Source organism: Vanessa atalanta, chromosome 16 (genome assembly GCF_905147765.1).
Source record: "Vanessa atalanta chromosome 16, ilVanAtal1.2, whole genome shotgun sequence".
Lineage (NCBI taxonomy): Eukaryota > Metazoa > Arthropoda > Insecta > Lepidoptera > Nymphalidae > Vanessa > Vanessa atalanta.
The window spans coordinates 2,731,026-2,754,513 of NC_061886.1; the positions used below are offsets into that span (position 1 = coordinate 2,731,026).

The 23,488-nt window shown below is 32.8% G+C and overlaps 2 protein-coding genes across 2 annotated transcripts in view; both read right to left on the bottom strand.

Annotated features, from left to right (window-relative positions):
- Window positions 1-4,337, bottom strand: part of LOC125069851 (chromosome transmission fidelity protein 18 homolog) — a 37,508-nt gene extending 33,171 nt beyond the window's left edge. Inside the window, exons 1-5 of the mRNA XM_047679445.1 lie at window positions 4,005-4,337; window positions 3,501-3,921; window positions 2,991-3,144; window positions 2,258-2,431; window positions 498-717 (exon numbers count right to left, since the gene is read on the bottom strand). Coding sequence (XP_047535401.1) covers window positions 498-717; window positions 2,258-2,431; window positions 2,991-3,144; window positions 3,501-3,921; window positions 4,005-4,092 — 1,057 coding nt within the window. The 5' untranslated portion in view covers window positions 4,093-4,337. The remainder of the gene's footprint in view (window positions 1-497; window positions 718-2,257; window positions 2,432-2,990; window positions 3,145-3,500; window positions 3,922-4,004) is intronic.
- Window positions 4,338-6,893: 2,556 nt separating this feature from the next.
- On the bottom strand, window positions 6,894-23,107 carry LOC125069886 (cyclin-dependent kinase 5 activator 1). Its single transcript, XM_047679488.1, has 2 exons — window positions 22,372-23,107; window positions 6,894-10,876 (listed from the first exon to the last, which is right to left on the bottom strand). The coding sequence occupies exons 1-2, from the start codon at window positions 23,080-23,082 to the stop codon at window positions 10,496-10,498; spliced, it is 1,092 nt and encodes a 363-aa protein (XP_047535444.1). The 5' UTR covers window positions 23,083-23,107; the 3' UTR covers window positions 6,894-10,495.
- Between the last annotated feature and the right edge of the window lie 381 nt (window positions 23,108-23,488).

Here is a 23,488-nt window from a genome sequence, read left to right on the forward strand (position 1 = left end):
AATGATGTAATTTATTGTATTTTGTATTAAATAACTTAGGCTTATATACGCGATTTGATAGTATTGAATTATACGTGTAACTCAACGCTTTGTCTTTTTTAAATGTGACATTCAAGAAAATACTCTGATGATCGGCCCCAATTATTAGTAAGTATAATATATATTACAATACTTGAAAGAAAATCATCGAAACTAAGTAGGATTATAAATATTACACAATTAGCTGGTACCCACCTTCTTTGCCTCAATCATATGCTCAGTACTTTCCACATTATTCAGGCAAAAAGAATTATTATTTAAATATATGGCTGCCATTGTCATTAAAGCTACAATTCATAATATTAGTTTTGGCATTGGTGACAAAAGATTATTAAGGCTTCGTAAAAATAAATAATTAGTAACTCTTTTTTTTAATCACCATCTTTTAAATTTCACTGGATTTGCGACTTTTGAAGATAACTTAATGGTAAGATAACTTAATCCTATCATATACATACCTGCCAATTTAGCCAGAAGATGTGCCAGTGTTGTCTTCCCAACACCTGGAGGTCCACACAACAGTACCACTTTGTGATGTGGACGACCATCATCATCTAATTCTGGTTCATCTTCTTTTTTACCCTTCCATTTGTTACTTAATTGAAACTGTCCTGTACGCTTGCTGAATGCATTACGTTGATGTGGTTCTTTTGTTTTCACATCCTTCTTGAATACCACCTGAAATATTAAAAACGAAAGTGAGACTAAAATCTTACTTGGTGTCTATGTGCAAGCCCGTTTCAACAGGTACATTCAACAGCCAATTTAAAAAATGTGTGCGCCAATATATAACTACATGCCCATACTTGTACATAGAATTCATCATTCCACAATAAATGTACAAGTTGACGGAGTAGCCATGGGTTCCCCAGTATCCCCCGTGGTCGCTGATTTATTCATGGAAGACCTAGAGGAGAGGGCTCTTCGCTCCGGACCAATAACACCTAGGTTTTATAAACGGTACGTAGATGACACTTTCACAATACTACCTAGTGATCTGACATCTGCATTTTTAGTACATCTCAATTCTATAAATAAAAACATTCAATTTACTATGGAATTCGAGGCAAATAATTCTTTAGCTTTCCTTGACATCCTTATTATCAGGAATCCTGACAATACATTAAGTCACACAGTTTATAGGAAACCCACACACACTAATAAATACCTCAATGGTGACTCGCACCACCACCCTAGTCAGTTAGCTACCGTTGGCAAATCTTTGTTTCAGAGAGCCCACCATCTCTGCAATGCTGAACACCTAGAGGACGAGCTACTTCAGGTCAAGCTTGCACTCCACCAGAACAAGCTGCCCGTGCCTCGCCAGCATCGCAGAAGCCGTATCAAGCCACCCACAGTTGAGCGACAACCTGCATTTCTACCATATGTGAAGGGAGTTACAGACAGGATTGGCAATATCTTGAAGCGAGCTTCGATTAAAACCATTTACAAGCCTCATAAGAAAGTGAGCCAGTTCTTGAGACCTATCAAGAGTAATATCCCTTTACAAACTGCAGGAGTATATAAACTCGAATGTGAGTGTGGTTTATCTTACATAGGCCAAACAAAGAGAAGTATCGGTACTAGGGTCAAGGAACATATAGGAGATGTCAAAAATAGGCGTTCTTCAAAGTCTGCAGTCTGTGAACATGCTCTGGATAAACCTAACCATTTTATTCGATTTGATAAACCACAGATCCTCGCTAGAGAACACAGATTCATTCCTAGAATGATACGCGAGGCTATTGAAATTCAAAAACATCCGAATTTCAATAGAGAAGATGGTTGGAGACTTTCTAACACTTGGGATCCACTTATTAAAAATTTAAAATCCCAAATCCAACAGACTGCAAGACCTAAAGATACAGTTAGTGCCTTCTGCGTGCAACCGGAACGCTACTTAGGATACCAATTAAGAAATCGTTGGCGGTAGTTGTAAATAATATTTCTTTTTAATTCGAACAGACAAATGTCACCTTAGTCTGCCCGTGACCACGAACACTGCAAAGTGCTCGAAACGTCGGGATGTTAAAATAATTAATATATGCGATTAAATCCGTTAAAAACTAGTTTTATTTCAATGTGTAATAATCGCGAAAATCTAAGACAACATTAAGCATCAGAAGATTAAGCAACATTTAAAAAAGATAGATGATCTTATCTGCATTAAGAAAATGAAGTCCCCAATTTGTTATTGTTTGCATAAATATATTTGTACCTTATCCCACAAGTGCAGCCAATGTAGAACAGTCCGATTAACTGGTTCATCAGACAACAAGTCCACATATGATTTTGGCTTGTACTTCTCTACCCATAATTCATTTACATTTTCATTCGTATTTATTTCCTCAAATACGTCAGGTGTTTCCTGCTGCTGTTTCTTTGTTTCTAGCTGAAATTATGCAATGTAATTTGTTAGTCAAAATTGATACTAAAATTAATCAGAGGTCAGCAGTCAGAGGACAGGAAGAAATTTTAATCACCACACCACCTACCCAGACAAGCTTTCGTCTGGGTAGGCACAAAATTCTACCACCAAATAATTTCTGTTGTTCAAAAGTTGTGAAATATTTCAAACTATTTGCAGGACAATAAGAGAGAGTGTTGCCACACTAAATAAAATATTCTTAGTACTAAAAATCTCTTAAACCAAGTCATATCTTAAAAATACATAATGAAGATTATTACAAAAGTTTTAATCACAGAATCATAACTATAGTAGTCAGTTAAGCTGTATTGATCATCATTAGGTTAATTACAGCAATTATTACATGTAGGATAAGTATATTTAATTTAAAACTAAAAATAGATGATGTCTTGGTGAAATTAACATTTTAAGCCAGTATAATTTTAAATTTAATTTAGTATTGTAAATCAATGACTTAAGAGTTTTAGTTAAGGTGTAGCAGAATTAAGTTAATTATAAAGTCCTATATAATTTGAAATCTTACAATTTTTCTAGCTTCTTCCCATACAGATGCATATGTTGTTTTCAGTGATAGCTGGTTGGTTACAGCATCCAAAGACTTTTCCCATAAATCTTCACACTCCAATCTCACATAAACACGATCACCATTCCATGTTGTAAAGGACATAAAAGGCCAGCTTGAACAAAAATAAAATAATGTAACTTAGAAGAGTTTTACTTTCACTTTATACATATATGTACATGACTAGATAATGTAAATAATTTAGTGGTAAGGCTTTGTGCAAGCCAGTCTGGACAAGTACCACCCATTCATCAGATATTCAACTGCCAAACAGCAATACTTGGTATTGTTGTATTCCGGTTTGAAGGGTCAGCAAGGCAGTGTAACTACAGGCACAAGGGGCATAACATCTTAGCTCCCAAGGCTGGTGGCCCATTGGTGTAATGTAAGGAATTATTATTATTTATAGTGTGGTGGTGACCACATACGATCAGGTGGCCAAAAAATAATTAAAAAAGCTCTAATACATACGTTGGAACATTGGTAGTCAGATTTTCATTTATATCATAATCTGGACCACTATCAGCTATACCTCTAGAAGTTGGCTCAGCAAGTATTTGTCTCAGTTTTCTACTTTCAATTATTTTATCAATTAGCTCCATGTCACTTTCTTCCTCGGTTTTCTGTCTTTTACTCGGCAATTGTATATTATCAAAATCAATATCATTAATATCACCGAATAAATCCTCAACTGTTCTCTTGTTGGAGACATTTGGAGAAAGGACGTCATCTAAAGCTGTTAAGCTTGGAGTTAAGCTGATTGAAACATTTTCATTGCTGGGAGCATTAGTGTTACATGTTTCGTTAACAACTGGAATCTTATTAGCAATAGGACTTGAAAAATCTAAGCTTCTCTTTGCGGGCAATAATTTTTTTCGAACCGGATTCGAATCTAAAATTTAATAGTTATACTTATTAAAGTTTTTGTACAGAGCATATTAGTGTATATACTTATTAAATTTAATAATCTCTTACCTGAATGTTCATCCATGTCACGTATTAAATCGAGCTCGTCTGAATACATCAGCTCAAATTCTTCATCAGGATCCGGATAATCACCCATTGTGCTTGTTTACTTTAACTTAACTAGCTCGTTATATTTTCGAAGGTTTTTATCTTGACGATTCACCTAATACAACTTAGTGAAATTTATCCCAATAACACAGAAGATTTAAATAAAACAAACCTGATAAATGAAATAATATGTTGTTTTATCAACCTAAGTAGTTCGAGAGTAAATATTAAATTTAAATTTTTCTTTTAGAGTTAAAATAAAATATTTAACCGCCAAAACTCGGCTCGCAGCTGGTTTGTGATTTGTGTATGTTTTTCTGTCAAATTTGACAATAGTAATGTCATAATGACAAATTGACAAGAAATTCAAACAGAGTATTTCAAAATACAGAATAATTATGCCGATTCTGCTAAAGTCTGTATTACATTTACGAATATAATACTTAAGAAAACACCGTCGCTGCTGTACTTTTATATTATTATCGCTTATTATTCAAAGTTTGAAGATTTTAAACGAATTTCCTCTGTGGCAGTTGCAAATATTAAAAAGACTTTTTTTCCTATATCTAATGATTTCATATACCAAATCTAAAACAAGGCGCAGATTTACCTGAAACATTCCTAGAATTCTTAGAACAACCGCTAGGAATATAGCTCAGATGACGTTCACCCATTGTTTGATTAGTATTCACAGAATCGTAGTACTTTTATGTAGCTACTTAATTGAGTTACGTCAAATAAAAGGAAATATAGCAAAAGAGAGAATTCATTTATTATTTAACAAAAAAACTACCAGTGATATATACAATTTTGCTCCCAGTTCCTTATAGTTGTAGGTCATTATTAAAACATTAATAAAACATTTTTAATAATTCTAAACTTATTTTAAAAAGGTCATATGGGATAAACGGTGTAAATGAAAGCTCGGATTTAATCTGATTAAAAAATTTCAGTGCTATATGTTTCACTAACAAGTGGAATTATATTCACCAATCAATTAACCGTTTCATATCCACAGATAACATTTACATAATCTGATCATATTAATATGATTTGTATTTGTTTATTATTAATATTTATTGGATTAATAAAAATTTAAGTCAATATACAAATGTTTAATTTGTTTACTTTAGTATACTTACTTAAATTTATTACAAAATTAATTTGTTCAGAAAAAGCTGTTATACATATTATAATGATCAAAGGAGCTTTCCGAGTGAACCTATGTAAATAGCTTCCTTGTACGAATTCAAACTATAACTTATATTTACTGATATACATATACAGGGTTATTGATAATTCGAAGTATTCCTGTTAGAAGGTGATAAGGCTGACTTAGAATTCGTCAAAATTTCTTTCAGGCCAATAATTTATTACCTACATGGCAATAATGTGATAATTGTCCAGTTCCCAAAAATATTTTCCGCCAAATTCGTGTTTGATTTTTGACGTATCGGTTCAGCGCGTTTATTATATGTGATAATGATACCAAAGAGACAGATGGCATCGTGGTAGGTTTCCTGCATCTACAAGTAAATTAGCGTTACAAGTGTTTTCTGGACCATGAGGCCTGATATATTAAAGTGTCCCTATTGTTCGAAATTAGAAATGTCCATTCAAAAACAATTTTAACCTTTTGCTTTTAAAAAATCTCTCAAAACATAATGATCTCAATGTTATAGAAATCTAGTCTTACAAACTCAAAGCAGGTTCCTTTTAAGCCAAAGTAATAGAGATACTTATATTACAAAAAATCCGGGCCCATGTGTTCGGAGCGCGTCGCCAATAATGCTCATGTCTTGGAATACCGGTGAGGCGTCTTAAAAATCTTATATTGGCGCGATCGCTGTGAGGTGAGGTCGCCCCAACACTGCAAGCACTTTCGGGCACTTGTTGTGCCTAAGACGGGCTGTAATGCAATGATTAGCGACGAGAAACGTATAGCTTATTCCAATCGAAGAAAGATAAACAAACCTTAGATTTATGTACGTATTACAGGCAAATTCCAAAAAGAACTGTATTGTACATGACTAACAGTTATGGATTAAAATATCTTTATTTATTATACAACACTACTTCACATAAAGTTCAACTTCAACGGCGTCTACGTTCAAAACGCCATTTTTAGTAAATCCATAATTAATATCATAGATTATTCAAGCTTTCAACGGCTGGTATCGCGTCTGCGATGCAAATGTTCTTTATTTCGCTTCTGTCAACTTGTGGTTGGAATAGGCTATATAGGTATTCCCGGTTACTTTGAAATATATAGGTCAATGACCTGTGTTTATTACTTTTTTTACATAAGCATAACACCATTCAGGCTCGCCAACTTAATACGCATTCCATCAAGACTTCACTTACTTCGTTTTGTTATTTATTAATAACCAATGTTGGTTTTTTAACATCTAACCGCGTGAGACGCGAATTAGGTCATTCCAAACAATTACTTTTTCAGTTCACAATCAAGATCACAGAATCCTTGTCTAACTGATCTATATTATTTTATCAATATTTAAAAAATATAAAAATGATGTTTTAATGACATAGACTAGTATCTCAGAGTAGTATAAAACAAAGTCACTTACCGCCGACTGAACGCTTAGATCTTTTAAACTACGCAATGGATTTTAATAGTGTTCGTCATTAATAAACAGTGATTCAAGAAGGTTAATATGCATATTACAGTACAGAAAACCCGAGAATTTTTGTTTTTATTTTTGTTTTTAATCTTAAAGTTATAACTTTAAGATATGTACACATAGACGCTTTTAGTACTCGTGCAAGGCCGGGACGAATAACTAATTCGTTTTAATAAAAATAAAACACCACATTTGTATATACGAAATTTTTTTTAATAATAAGGTTTTATTTACAGTAGGTTAATTAACAAACGTGAGTTACATGAATAATTAGAAGAGGTACCTGAACTGTTATTACCTTCAAAGTCTGCACATCCACACTTCCAAATATCGAATTATATTTATGGGAGATCATTGGGACATGAATGAATTTCGGGGCTTATATTTTATTTTTTAATAGATCATTATTAATTAAGTTGGAATGTACATTACTATCTTAATTATTCCACATTTTAATTTAAAATAAATAATAATACAATCAGCACTCAACACGGCCGAATGAGGTTCTTTTTTTTTTAATTTTATTTAGCATGATTACAAAATAACAGCCAGGATAAACAATAACAAACTTTTAGAAAATAAATGCTAAGACATATTCATAAAGACGGCATCAAAATTATTTTAATTCTACGGGATATTATAACACTTTAGAAAACAAATTATATGGTCACCCTAATCGTTAGCTTATATTTTAAATCTGGCAATATACTAGAATAACAAAAATCGCAAAATAAAAAAACAAAAAAAAAAACAATATTCTTAAATAACACTAACAAAAGCTTTTTAAATTCAATAAACATCACAGACATCTACTTTACCCAATTAATTAAGAGTTTGGAATATTATTTTTTTTGAGATTCTTTTATTTTTATTCAATAAATACTTTTCTATCCTTATGACATTCACTTGACTAAACAGTTTCCTTACATTAGGACACTCGGTTTTATTACTAAAAAAATCTTAACCTCTATATGAATCATGTTATAGGGCCGGGCATTAAGCATTCTTGTAGACAAATTCATTTGTTTAAATATATAAACTTTTTTATGCAACATTTTTGTTTTCTTCAGTGAAAACTATGCTTTATCATATTAAATATAATTCAATAACGTTAGTCTTTTCTAGAACTATGTCATCTGTGCCATGTTCAAGGTAATATTCATAATAATACTTTTTTACGCTTGGCTGCAGGCCTCGTTTTAGGATTTAAGCCCTTTGAAAGTTGTATGTTTATAATATTGAATTTAAAAAAAAAGTACTTTCTCTTCACTTACTGTATCTTCCAGTATAAAGTTACTACTCCAACGACGATAACGTTATTGTTAGTTCTCCAATTGTACTATAATGATCGTATCAACGATTGTGCTTTAAGCTACAGATAAATAATTTATGATGACGTTCTCCTGACCTATTTAAGCAACCGCGGCCATTCGCAGGGGAGATTAGCTAATTGTGCACAATTGGGTGTAATCTCATGCTATCCGATTTAACGGCAAATCCGACACAACTGAAAAGAGTTCAAGTGTAGGACCACCGGATCCAGATAATAATTATAAACAGTTCCAACAAGTAGGAAAGGTAACTGCGCACAAAGAACTAGGAATGGTTGCGTTTTGCTAAGGTATATGTTTAGTAATATGAATTATATATACTGTAAAGGGCTAAGGACGCAAATGGAGCAGTGACATTAGAAGATGTACCTCATACAGTTGGCAACAATGTTTTCACAGTTAACTTCGTTTTTAATACTCTACTATTACAAAATTCGTAACAAAGTTTACGTGTGTTTTGTTAGAACATACAACATTAAAAGTCTGAGTCTTGGAATAGTATTCGCTTGCTGCAAATGTTACTTTAGAGATCGTAAGTACTTTAGTGATTTTATAATAAAATCTCTAAAATGTTAATGGACATAATTATTTGCCTGAATTTCAGTACTTAGAGTTATTATCTTTTAGTGAAACGCCTCTGACGTTTAACTTCGGCCACGTGGACAAAGTTGCACGCGCTTTATTTTCTATAGAATAATTTAAGAAGATAAGTAATAATCTTTTAATTTGTCATTGCCAATGAAAGCAAACATTTAAAACGGAAACACGTGTCACAACAATGCTGCATTTTTACAATATTTTCACTAAAAAGCATACCTTATAACAAATGTTATAGAAAATTTAACAATCGCATGCACAGAATTAAAAACGGTAGCTGTTCCACCACCAAGCCTCATAAATGGTACACTCAGTATCGAGACACCTCAATGTTCGTAAGATCTCATTTTACACTTCACCATATGGCGAACATTTATTAGTTGACAATTTTCAGTCTGGTTTCTTGTTATTTTATTCGTATAATAGACTCATAATTTACAAATCGTATTAATATAATATTCCTCATAATTTGGAAATGCCACGCCCTATAAATTATTTTTATTTATTAATAACCTTTAAAACAAACGATTTGGTAAATATTTATTAAGTGCGATAAATTCAAGAACAATATCTTAAGGTATACATTTTTATCATTATAGTGTAACTATGACATCAATATTAAAAGTCTGAGCTCATAAGTATCTTATTTCAAGTATTAAGCTATATGAAGTTTAGTTATTTAGACCGAGTGTCACTTCAGGCGTATTTAATACCTGCCATTTTTCTAAACTAGACTATTATTTAGGACTTAATATATTTAATCGTTATTACTGTACAAAACGCTTAATCATTCGCAAAATTTCACCTATTTTTTTAAATACAATATATTTCATTGCCTTAATAGGTCATTCCGCTTTGAGCCGGTCATACGTACGTACACATTTTAGAAGGGTTTCCCGGTAAATCACGACGGTGTTCCCGCATTATTGCATCCTCCCGCCTGCCAGACATTTCGCTAATATCATCTAACTATATGGCAATACAATCATTCTCTACATTACGAAACTCTTAACTTACTATCTAACGCTGCGCTATTGGACTAGAACGCCGCTATGAGTGAGCAGCTTGGAAAATAAGATTATCAGACAATTACCTACCATAATACAGACATAGAAAGTACAGTTTTACTATTCAGTGTGAAGAGCTCACAAGTGAACGTATTAATCTATCGTTTCAATTGTTTCTAAACGTACGACGAGAGGGTAGCCATTTTATATTCTCTTACCGTTACGTTCGAAAGTCAAATTGGAAATTATAGATGTTTTTAATCAAGTGTTTGGATTGGCTGTTATTTATAGAACTGTTTCTAAATAAAAAAATGAGGTAAAATTGCTTTTTTATTTTAAGTGAAACAGTTCTATAAGTTATAAATCGGGACTGCATCGGTAATGTGTTATATGAATCGTCATATTTTACGATTTTCTTTAAAATGATCTTAATAATTGCATTTTTCTGCTATTATCACATTTTAAAATCTTTGGAATATTATGCTTTCGTCTAGATCTGTTATAGTAACCGCCGTTTTGTTTTATACTACTTTCATTAGAAAATCTCGGTCAATCATATGAAAACGTTAAATGCTTAGCAATTGATCGTTTATATTTTAACATTTATGATATAAATAAGGCTTTCTTTCCTTGGAATTTAGTTAAAGGAATCTAAAGAAATTTAATTTTGTCTAATACAAGCCTTGCATACATCGATCACACGAGGTTATACAATATTAATTTATATTCAATTTTGTTCTAAATTATCTATACGTGTGATTAGTCGTCCACTTTACAATCGACGATTGACCAAGAGCTTCTGTAGTAAAAAGCCGACATCAAACACGACTTGGGCGGTCAGTTAGTGCTAACCTGAGCACAGCAACCTCTGTATGTCAGGCAGCTGTCATAGCGTGTGGAGGCGCGGGGGCGGGGTGTGGAGGGGCCGGCGGGGGGCTATCCACAGCACCACACGCCTTCAGCTCTGTGAACACCTCAGTGAAGAAACCAGGCTCGGAGTTAATTCTTAACATGTTAAATGACAGTCTGTCGACGATGAGAAGGCAACGATCCCAGAATTTGTCCTTTGAGTCCTCTACCAAGAAGGGCTTGAGGGGGTAGGAAATCTCGTTACCCATGTAAGAGTAGGAGAGGTACAGGCAGGTGAGAACCACGGCCTGCAGCTCCTGTGGACGGGCTATCCGCTCCCCGTCGACCAGCTCACGCACAAGCATGTACACGAAGACCACATTCGCTGGATTTATAAACGCCACGTCCTGAAATTAAACAGTTTCAATTGAAGTTAAATGTTTAAAAGATTATTTTAAAAATAAAATAAAAGCCGACTTAAAAAATTACATGCTCCTACACTTACACTATAAACTTAAAAATAATATATAAGTCACCTAATCAGTTATTTGCATTGCTTTGGCCTCGATAAAAAAAACGATAAAAAAATATATGTAATTTCAGCTATCCATATTCCATTATTTCTGATGGTCAGCTACAGAATAATTTCAAAGACAATATTAAGCCGTATTCACCTTCAAGTGACCTATATTATGTTGATATTGATCTTCGTGATAATCGTATTAGAAAAATACACGTGTCACTAGACCTTAGAATATCATTTGATGTTTTATAGTCTAAGTGAATGTTGAGAATTTATAACCTAAAATTTGAATAATTATTAATTATCTGTGTATCAATTTAAATTAAGGAATGACACAAAGTTTTGCTAATAATATATATTATGTATATTGATATAAAACATTTTAAAAATCTAATGTTAATACCTTTTACTTTACATATGGTGTACAATAATAAAATATATATGTTTTCATAAAATTAGATCAACTTGAAGAGTATTAATAATATTTATATTTATAGCATTTCGCGGTTTTTTATAGAACCTAGAATACAGTTATACTTTATTTTATTGAATATTTATGTAATTTTATGTATGAAATTGAGAATTATATTATTTTATAGTAAATTTTATATAACTATCAATAAATAAGTGTGCGTGAAGCGTTATACATTAAAAAAAAGGAATTAATAACTTTTGTTTATAAAGAATGAATGAAATTTTCAGATATTAAAAAAAAAACAAAAAAATTATAAATTTCCCAAATTTTGCTCAATTCGTTCGTTTTCATTTATATCGTTGAAATAATCTGTTGTCCGAAACGTTCGTGAAAGTCCAATTAACTATATTTACTTTAAACTGAATTTGAATTGGTCGATTCTAGCTTTAAATCAACAGGCAACCAATGAGCGTTCAGTATTTAGCCAGATTAATAAACCTGACTTTGACAAGCGTTTCCAATTCAATTAAGGGTAGAATGAGGATATACAATTATACATCAAATACATACGTTTTTGATTTTGAATACCAATAATATTTTTATAATGTAATTATTATTAATCAATGAAAAATATTGATGAATCTTTCCACGAAACATTTTATGCTTAACACGTTTTTTTTGCACATTCTTCGCACTGTTGTTTGTTCAAATATATTTTTTTCTTTTTAACTTTTATTTAAATGAAAGTAATGTAAGCTATGCCAATTTCAATCGATATAAAAATGTTACGTCTTTAATATTCGCATTTTTTTCGGTGTCGTAACCACTTTAATAAATATGAAACTGGGTCTATTCTCATTAAAATAACTAAGAGAGAAAAAAAACATTTTAACATCACCTAACAAACGATTATATTGATACCACCTGCTAATGGCCTGGATTGTATTTATTTGATACTATTCCTATTAAATTACTAATTTAAGGGCTATTTTATGCCTAGAGAGACCATCAAAGCTGAGAACGCTTAAAAAAAATAGTCGCCAACACTAAGCACACGCACACTAGTGAGATGCTGTCACGCATACCAAGGTAATAAAGTTGGCACGATTGGTTGAGTTCTCATGTAGTGGAAAAATCTATCTAAGTAGATACAAAAATTATCAAACTGTAAGAGATAGATAGCTAGTATCTCCTGTTATACCTCTTGTATTTTTTTTCTTTACGTGGTTGTGTATACTCAGTTCCACATATATTTATGGGAACAAGTGGAACGAGCAAAGGCTGATACCTGTAGACACACTGATTTATTGTAGACCCCAGATCATGCAAGTGGTCACACTTGGTGGTAGGACTTTATGCAACCCCTTCGGGTTAGGTCATAATACACTTGTCATAGATTCTACCACAAAACACCAACACTTAGTATTGTTGTGTTAGGTTGAACGGTGAGTAAGCCAGTAAAATAATGTAAGGGACATAACATCTTAGTAACCAAGGTTGGTGGCGCATTGGCGATGTAAGGAGTGGTTTATTAGCTAATATCTATAGACAGTGGGGATCTTTTACTATCAGGCGGCCCATTAGCTAGTCTGTTTATCCATAAGATACAAAAAAAAACACACACACATACAAATTAAAATTCGGTACACATTATTTGAAAGATTACATTCATACATATTTTTGTTCAAAATTCGTGTCAAATTTCGAACAAGGTTCAGTAAGTAAATGTAAACAAACATTATCAAATATTAACACTTTATTCGGTAGGGTTATATCCAAAGGCCAATACAAACGAAGCCCTTCACGCGAGGAAATTCGCTTATCCCGGGGATATCTACCCATTGTAAACAATGTAAAAGAAAACTGTTTGCAAGAATTGTATTACAGCCATAAAGTGATATTTACTTTATAATAAGTAGTGTGTCAGGATATTGTTTTAAGAATTATGTATTATTTGTATGATACTTAAAATATAAATGCGAAAGAATAAGCTTATTATTTGTTAACCTTAACAAGAGTAAAACATCGAATCGATCGCAATTAAATTGGATATCTAGAACAATATATGAAATGACGTTTTTATTGTAACGCGTAACTAAAAAAACGACTAAACCGATAAACACTAAAACTATGACAAGATGCAGCATATTTCGAAGATGATTTAAGGGTATCATATTATTATATAAGAATCGCCTCGCAGTTTTAACCGCTTAAAATTTAGATTATTATCTTGTTAGGCGTGAATTTTATATAGTTCCGGTTTTACTCGAAACTGAGCCGTTTTAAACCAGGGTGCAGTGAGTGAAAAAACACGGTTGCCACGCGTTGGCGGGCTGACGTTGGTCAATTTTTGGACACAACAAAACCTTTTTTGCAAAGAGATCGCTTGAACACTGGTTGCATCCGAGGGCGAGGGCTTGTAATGCTTAGGGGATTGAACCGAAACATAAATTAGACGCGGATAGAGTCATAAAGGTTGTACATTGAGTATAAGTAAGCTACGAACATTTCTCTACTCTCGTTTATAAATATGTAATTAATTTTACATTATTCGGTACCTAGTAGCATAGATTATAACAAACATAACATAACACTGCGTAGAAAGCTGGGCAAACGTTTCGAAGATGTAGAGATCTCGTAGATCTATCAAAAAAAAACAACCAATAATTATTACTTACATAATTCAAACGTTTACCAATGTAATAAGCTCACTTTATATTTTTGTCTTGCCCACGAAAAGATAAAAAAATCTAAACGAAAAAACTAAAAGATTAAAAAATCTTAACTGTCAGATTTTATGTTATTCACTTTTGGCATCAAGCCTTCTTCTATATTATGACCTCAATTGGTCAAACGTTTCCTGTATTTTATATAATGTATGTTAACTTGAGAATCTAGCGATTACCTTCTGGCTATTTCTTTATAATGTTGAATATTGAAAACAATTAGACAAAAATCTCGCGGAGTTTCTTTCGCTAAGCTCTCCTCGGTTCAATGTCTTTACCGAAGCTGTGGTTTTTACGTTGACTATAAATACGTAACTGTAATGCATCTACATTGAATAAAGGTACTTGAGTTTAAGCTATTTATGTAAACATTTAAATTTATTAAGGAAATATCATTTAGATGTTTTTTTTTTGTATTTCATTTAGCTTTACATGATTTATATAACGATTCAAAAGTTATTTTATAAGCGTACTTGAATAATGAACATTTTTGAGTAGATTTTATATAACCAACTACAAACTAAATTTATATCATAGACAGCCTCGGACCTTAATTTTTGTTTTTAACATAAGGATACTTTACTTTTCAAGTATAATTATAAAAAAATATATATCACAATATTAATTTTTGTAAATTTCGTAGACTATTGTTCGCTACTATTTATTTTCCTATTGATTATACTGCGTATTTCTTTAATGGCTTCTCTTTACACACAAGTACGGCTCACGCAATATCGTCGTCTCGCTCTAAACAAACCCCGACACGCCAAGAAAGCGTAGACGAGTATCGATTGAGGGGTCGCACCATCCATATTGAATGAACGTAACCGCTGTTTGAGGTGAAAAATTATGCTATCAAGTTGAGTAGCGCTTTTCGCCTCGATATATTTAAGGCATTACTTTTAGCTTGCTTGTGGTATTTATGAGGACATAACGATTTTAAAGTAGGTAGCATTATAATCGAAGAATATATAAACATATAACCCTGAGCTGAATTGATCCAGTGGCTTGAACATATTAACTTTCAAACCTTCTTCCTAAACGAAGAGTATATGATCAGCTATGGGAAATTTAGTTTTCTGTGAAAGTACCATGATTGTATGGTTTTGATATTGTAAAGGTATGTTTTATTTTATAGATTTTACAAACATTAATATTTTTATTAAGATTCAGTATGTGAATTATACGATTATAAACTTCCATGAATCGAATTATGTTACTAATATTTGTAATTAATAGTTTGTATAATTAATTATTATTTAAGTATATTTATAATATGTATAATCTCGTTACACTATATAACTAGAAATTATTTTAAGGTACCTACGCTACGTACATTATATATTTAGCCCTCCCCATATAGAGTATGTATGTATGCCAGTATATTACACACGCATCGCTGTGATTTCGACGCGTCTATTCCCTGACAACAGTCTAGTCCGTAGTGTTAATTAAACATGTCTAAATAATGTAACCTGATAATATTTACAGTATAATTATATACCTACTGTACTTTACTGTATAAACGGAATATTATATGGAGTATTTTTTTAAAAAAGATAGAAATTTGAAACACGTGGTACAATTAAATCTAATAGCGACTAATTAATAATATACTTGACGGCATTTTGATTTGTATTGTTCCTACTCTATATTTATCAAATGTCAAGACAAAATTAACCACCCTCTACTAAGTTCGAGATAAAATATTCATAAGCGGCACGTGTAACACAGTTGAGAATCGATTGGCATCACGAAGAGGCTACCTATAAATATACCTAGTCATTATTAGTATAGTATTTGTGAAAAAATACTTAACAATTTGAAAGTAACATCATTAAATAACATACTTAGTACTAAAAATTTTAATTAATGTATATTGATAGGGCGATTGATTTCAGAGTAATGAAATTTAAAATGACTAGAAAGCTAATGGAACCTTATTTTTCAAAGTCGATAATAAGTCCATTGCTTTCGTGTAATGTACCAAGTAGTATTCATATCATTTCAATAATATAACTTTGTCAAGCGCTCCTGGTAATTCAATCTTAATGGCTCAAAACCAGTCACGCACTGTTGTGTTATCGTGTGCTTTACTTGGTTTCGTAATGATTTCATACTCGACCAAGGAAAACCTGTTACATGTTCATCCAAACCGCATCGGAACAACCGTGATGGAATAAGATTCAAACTTTCATCTCGAGAGTACAGGAGCCCTCAGTCCAGTAGTGGGATATTGATACGGCGTCCATTTACATTTTTAATATTATAGTGACTTCTTAAAACAAAAAAGATATCACGACTTTATGCCGTTTTCGGCATTCATTTGTTAAATTTAAATTTGAAAGTTAACCAAATGTATTCTAGAAATGTTACAAAAATTGAGAAATGAGAGAAATGAGAAATGTTTATTTGGACACGGTACACAGTAAAAAGAATAAAAAAGTATAAAAATTTAAAACAAAAAATAATTAAAAAAAAAGATATTAACTAATTATAACTACTAACTTAATTACAAAAAAACAAAAACAATACAAAACAACACAATGATACTTAACGTGTCCTAAGGGTTACCATTCAGCTTCCAAGTTGGGTTCCAAGAACCCAACGCTGATTTTCAAATTCATATTGAATACAGTTATTTTTAATAATTCCTGGCTCCACATCTCGCTGACTTGTTATATCATTTCACTGCAGAATATCTGCATCATTCGCCCATTCAAAGACGTTAGCTAGTAGAACGCTACAACCTAATCCAATTAAATTAAGCATTTTATGCATTTCATAGAACGCGAGTTCAATGAAAAACTCTTTGTTCCTCGCTACATTTTATTCCGTTATATCCGCCTGATATTCCAAAAATGAAAATGCTATGTTTATAATTAAGAAAAGAAAAAAACCGTACCCAAATTTTTGTAAAATAAATTACCAATTCATTATAAGATAAAATTAGGGAAGGAAACATAATCATTAATTACTAAATACTTAAAGGAATTATTCTATTTATTTTATTTAGGATCATTTTTATACATTAGCTGAATTTATTACAGTCAATATTATTTCAATTGACTTTTAAATATAATTGCTACCGTACACGCAACGATGTTTAATAAAGCAATTTAGTAATTATAAATATCATATTTGCAACACATAGCATGCAACACTTTTTTCATTAATACGTCTCAAAAATATCTTCTACTAAAATGTTCATACTAAACCAAAAACTATTTTATGTAAATGAAAACAGCATGTACAATTTTTTCAACTAATCCCTATATTTTTCTCAAAAAATTAAACTTAATAGGGGAGTATTCCTTAAATTATATAAGGTATTTATAACATTAATGATTACGTCATTTAATATACGTATGTGAAGGGTTTAATGACCTAATTAAATATCAATATACAGTCGTGACGCAAATAAATTAAAATGCATGAAAGGGCTGATATAACGCGATTATGGTCACGTGATGCTTAACATAAAATCAATGGAATATAAAAATTTAAAATTGTAAACTGTAATTTTGGTACTTTATTGTAAAATAAATTATTTCTTACTTTGCCGTTTTATATTTAGATTTTATATAATGTGAAGAAATAAGTCTGAGGCCTTTTATCGATTATATGAATTAAGAACTAGGTGTGGATTTTATTCTATCCCTGCTCCTTGTAGGTATTAATTATGTGGTAAAATACTTTTAGATATTATGTATGTTGATCCACCGAATCCGCAATGTTGGAATCCGCAATATTCACGAAAGATTTTCACCGAGATCTTGTCGAGACCATTTCGGATTCAGTTTATTCTCTACCCAGTGAAAATCCTATACGAATTATTATATTTTTCCTATCTTAAATCTTAATTGAGATCTCATAATGTTTTCATGATTTAAACTTATATGTTTTTTTTTTCAAACATTTTGTGTGACTGAATTTTAAATGTAATAAACGATAAATTACTTACTACCACCATTCAGAATTATTTTACTCATAATTATAGTCTTCAAAAGACAGTACTACCATTGGTAGGGCTGTCTGGCCATCAGGTTGGGTACCACCCACTATTTATTCAACCGAAAAACAGTAATAATATTACAGTATTGCTGTTTCAGCTTAGTGAGTTAGAGTAATTATAGACACAAGTGATATGACAATTTAAGACCCCATAATCGATGGCAAATTGAGGATACAAAAAGTGGCTTATAATTCTTAGAACAATACGAGGGTTCTAAGAATTATAAGCCACTTTTTGCCACTTCTAAGGGCGACGAGCTCATTTGCTCTATTGGCTTCCAAATTTAAAAATAACCAATGTTGGCGTGGTAAATACAACACATGTAAAATCTGACAAACGCAAAGTTTTACATTCAAATGTTTATTTTTTTTTTTAAATGTCTCGATAAAAATAATTGTACCGTAAAGCGTTGAGATATATTTAAAATGTTTTAATCTAATAATAAAATTTTATCATCGTATTTATTTATAACTAGTTGAAATATTCGGCTAGGTGAGACTAATATATATTTTGGACATTTACCAGATCAATTGAAGGTTTTAAATTATTTATGGCTTCCTAGAACACGTGGCCAGGTTAAATATTTATTCAATAGAAGCTTCAGGGAATTCAGGGAATGCTCGATTGAGAAATCGTTCTTCGCCATGCTTTAAGTTTTCCTTTTGCCAAAATCCAATGAGAACAGTTTTATCTCCAATATTATGAGTCGAAAATCTTAAAATCTTAAAATTGACCTATTTTGATATTATATATTAAAGACAATTTTTTAAGCCCTATCTGTCTTTTGGGTCGTTTTCTTGCCACGAAAAAAGGAAATATATTTCAGAATTGAAAACTTCAAGTGACTATAGTAATATTTTAAGGTATAATGATTTAGATAAACAATACATGACTTTAATGTAAACAAAAGTGCGCAAAAATTCAAAATTGTGCGCTAATATTCGATCTTTCAAATCTACACAGATGTGTTTTGAAATGAAATTCATCTTTGAAACCAAAGACAAATTTAAACATCTATTATATATATCAAGTTTCTTAGTTTGTTTTTCCTGCATTTTTATTTATGGCCAGTATTACGATGGAATTTCAGAAATACAATTTTTCTTCTATATTTTTTTTTGTGACTTCTTCATTGTTGAGTGCCAGTTATCTTCCTTGTATTTGTGAATTGATCTTTGTTGGATTCTGGATTCTCAGACGGGTCTGGATAGTGTCAGGTCAGTCTGTCCATAATGAGGTTATTATAATATTGTAAGGATTATTAAAATATCAAAATATAAATAGACCATATAAATATAATATTACATGTAAACTGAAACAAATTATTACATTAAAACCTAGATTATCTTTTTATAGTAAAATAAAATAAAAAGGACAATATTTTTACTAGTATTGTATTACTAATAATAAAATGGTAAAAATATTATATTATTACTATAAAATACGCTGTCTGAAATATTTTCACCAAATTACCATACAATACCATATTAGTGTTAGGAACCCTTTGTTTTTATCTGTACCCCTTACAACGAGTATCCAAAATTCTTGATCGATTTTGGTGGTTAGTACGTTAAAGCGTAATGATTTTTTTTTTAAAGCGTTACGAGTGTTATCATTTTTGTGGCAAAGAGGCGCTAATAGAAAGCAATGTTGTTTGGCGGTAACATTATTGGTTACTACCCAGCTCGATGATGAAATCGATATTTATAGATAATCGATTTTTAAACCCAATATTCAGTAAGCTTCTGACTAATTAATCACGGACGTTACTGAATATAAAAAAAAAAACAATATCTTCTGAAATTTTCGATTTCCCGTCACAAATTGTCATCCTAATGTTTCTGCACAGATAAAAAACTGCTTAAAAATTGTGTTATAATTGTATCAAGTATAATATAAAGTGTATCAAGATATATATGTATCCTATGTCTTATCTTGAACCAAGTTAAATATTGTATTATTTTCCTTATAAATAATAAAAGGATATTTTTACTGAAATCTACAATTTATATTTTTAAGTTTTTAAATGTTTTAAAAGTTTAATAAATGTACCTCGTGCGCTCATAAATGATATTTATGGTATATGGCAACATTTCATAAAATACAAAATTAAATGTGAAATCCTCAAAGCCAAATGGAGTCGTTTTAAAACGCATCAGCAACGCATGTAGAATGTAATTTATGTACGTTTCAGATGCAGGATTTTAACTTATATAATTATATTTTACTGAAACTCTTAATTTATTTCTGCTATGCAAACAAACCCATTCTCCTTTTAAGAAAAATAATCTAAAGCTTTATTTCCAGGCTACAACGATGTGGGTTTTGTAAACAAAAGAGATACTTCGAATCGCAGCGTTGTTCGTCATTTGAACTAACGACTGACATTTATATCTACGTATTCATTTATTAAACTACACGTTCCCGGTGACTCCTTCCGCGGGGTTTTTCCGTTAAATCCTATAATTTATATACATATATCGATATTTGGGTTCCAAACTACCTCATAATCATATTTCCTGTTTTTCTTTTTTATAAAGGGTCAAAAGATATGAATTTATTATTCAAACACCCGACTGAAAAAAAATGTTCAAGTTGTTGTACACATTAATAAAGTAATATTGTTTTACATGAGGATTATTTTTATTTATATTACCTAAAAAAGACGCTCGTATCAGGTTGTCTCAAAAAAAAAAATCCCATAGCACCATAATTATTATGCAATAAAATAAAAACTCACGGTCACCATTTTTTATTATTGAAGGAAGATAAAGTTACAATATTTTTTTTAACAGTGTCGCCATTTTATGTTTTAACCGGAAATCAAATCATTAACCCTGGCAGTAAGTTCGCTGACCATTGCTTTAGAGGTCGACATAATTAAAAGTTGAACGATCAAAAAACGCAAATTGTAGATAAAAAATATCTATTTATTTATAATATGTAGTACGTACTTAATATTTATTTTTAGACCAGCATGAAAACGTGAGGTGTTGTCAGGTGTTGTCTGAAGCACAAGCGCTGCGTATGTACAAACTGGAGCGGGAAATCGCGACCTCTCCTCGCTTCGGGGAGTTTTCCCCGCATAATTATCGCCGACATTTTATTTACGTAATTATTGTATAGATTGTCGCTTCGAGCCCAGATGATCTAGTAGTTAAAACATATGTTAACCGAAGCTTGCGGGTTCAAGTCCGGACAAACCACAAAGTTTTTATGTGTTTAATTGCTCAAACTTATAAAAACTAGCTAAACTAAATTATTATTATTATTAATTTACCTCTCGTGTTTTACGGTGAAATAAAACAATGTCGAGAAACCTACATGTTTTGGATGAAATGTTGTCACATGTACATCCACGAACGTGTTGGAATAAGCTCCAAAACTTCTCCATTCGAGAAAACTGTACGTCCCACTACTGGGCATTTTCCATTAACAGGCTTACTTTTATACTAATAAGACATTGCTATCATTTTTACTTTTATGGATGCCGACTTAAACAAATAAAAGAAAAAACGAATGCCCCGATGCAAACAATAAAGAAAAATTCTTACGTAAACCTTCACCTTAAACAAAAGATTATAACTGTCTGTCATTAAGCATACTTATCGCACAATTTTAAAGTGTAATGTTATCTGCCCACTATTTACATCTCCTAATTATCGTTATTGATTTATTTTTAAGTATATAAGGTTAGATACCTTAAGAGAATTCAGACGCTAAATTAATCAGAGAGACGTCAAGAAAATTAGAAAAACTATTTTTTTTTTGAGTAAATTGTTTTTTTTTTTAATTATGTGTTGCGTCATTACATAATTTATTAATAACAAGGACGCGTTACAATTGCAAAGGTAATTACTTTAATGTGGTGTATTAATGATAGTACTACGATTAGGCTGAACAATTGTATTACGCATTCATGGCTATGGAAGTACTCTCCACATCTCACAAACATGTCACGGACACGATGCAGATGCTATGCACTCACCTTCTCTTAGAAATATGGACGTCATAAGTACCTAGACCTATATTTCTGAAATGTATCATATTTAGATGAAATTGCGCAATGCGCAGGACATTATTCGGAATAATAGAAATTACTGATTAAGTGAAGGAGAAAAAAAATGTTAAAGCATTTATTGACGGATACAAAATTTTATTATTATTATTATTAAACGATTCAAATGATGTTATTTTAGAAAGTTAATTTCAAGCATAGTTACCTGCCAACCTTGCAGGAGCAATGATCGGTCGACAGTTCGCAGCCACATCACGGCGTCGCCAGCCTGGAAGTCGCGCAGGCGGTGGCACCGCGCATGCAGGAACATGCCCAGGCACTTGAGCAGCTCCGATGTCGATGCTTGTATCACCGTCTTCCTCGGCGCCGGCACCGGGGCCGTCCCCACTGCTGTCGTAGGTAGCTTCTCCGCGTAGCACACATTGTTATTTAGCGCATTAGTGCGCGCTACCTCCGTCGGCGGTGGTGGAAGAGGTGCCACCGGTGCCCGCGCGTATATCGCACCACCGACGCTGACGTTCTTGTTCCTATCGAGTGGGGCATTGTCTGTGAGGGGCGCTCGGAACGTCGAAACGCTCTTGCTCTTGCATTCTAACTTTTTCTTATTATTATTGGCGGTTGAGAACCTCTTCCATGATAGCGCGTTGATAAATAACGAATGCTTCTTGAGGTTTTTCTCGAGGGCGGTTTTTTCTGAGATAATCTTGGCGGCATCGTCGAGGGTGGCGCGACGCTCGTCCCGTGTACGCTCATCGCGGTTCTCTCTGTTCTTAGCGTTGTTGAGTCGTTCGTAGGAATAAGCGAGCGCGGCGCGATCGGGCGGTGGAGCGGCTGCGGGCGGTCGCCGCTCTCGCGGGCTGAAGCTCAGCACGGTGCCCATGAGGCCCGCGCGCGTGTATCCGCTAGGTGCCCGCATGCATCGCGTGTGTGGCTCGCGGTGGCAGCGGCCCGTTTGCGGGCTCGATAGCCGCGCGCCTGCGCCCTGCGCCACGTGCGTATCGACCGCGGCGCGCGCATCCAGCTGACCGCGGGCCGCCGCCCCACGACGCGCGCGACACCCTGCCCGCCCGCGCACAGCCGCCCGCCGCCCGGTAAACAACACCACCTCCGCGGTAAATCACGGAATTACCGATCGAGAATCCACTCGGTTCCAATTAAGCCGGTCGGCCCTATCACTGTCCAGTCCACCGAGTGTTATACGACAGCGATGGACTCGACTCTGATTTGAGCTCTATACGAAGGTATTCAATCAAAACGAGATGATGAACCTGCAGTCGTTATATAATATTGCGGCATCGTCAGACGGCACAGCTGACTACGCT

Excerpts from the sequence above, each read along its gene's own strand:
- LOC125069886 (XM_047679488.1), bottom strand. The coding sequence starts at position 23,082 with ATGCGGGCACCTAGCGGATACACGCGCGCGGGCCTCATGGGCACCGTG. Across the intron at positions 10,877-22,371 it reads TGCTCCTGCAAGGTTGGCAG|GACGTGGCGTTTATAAATCC; the intron begins GTAACTATGCTT and ends GTTTAATTTCAG.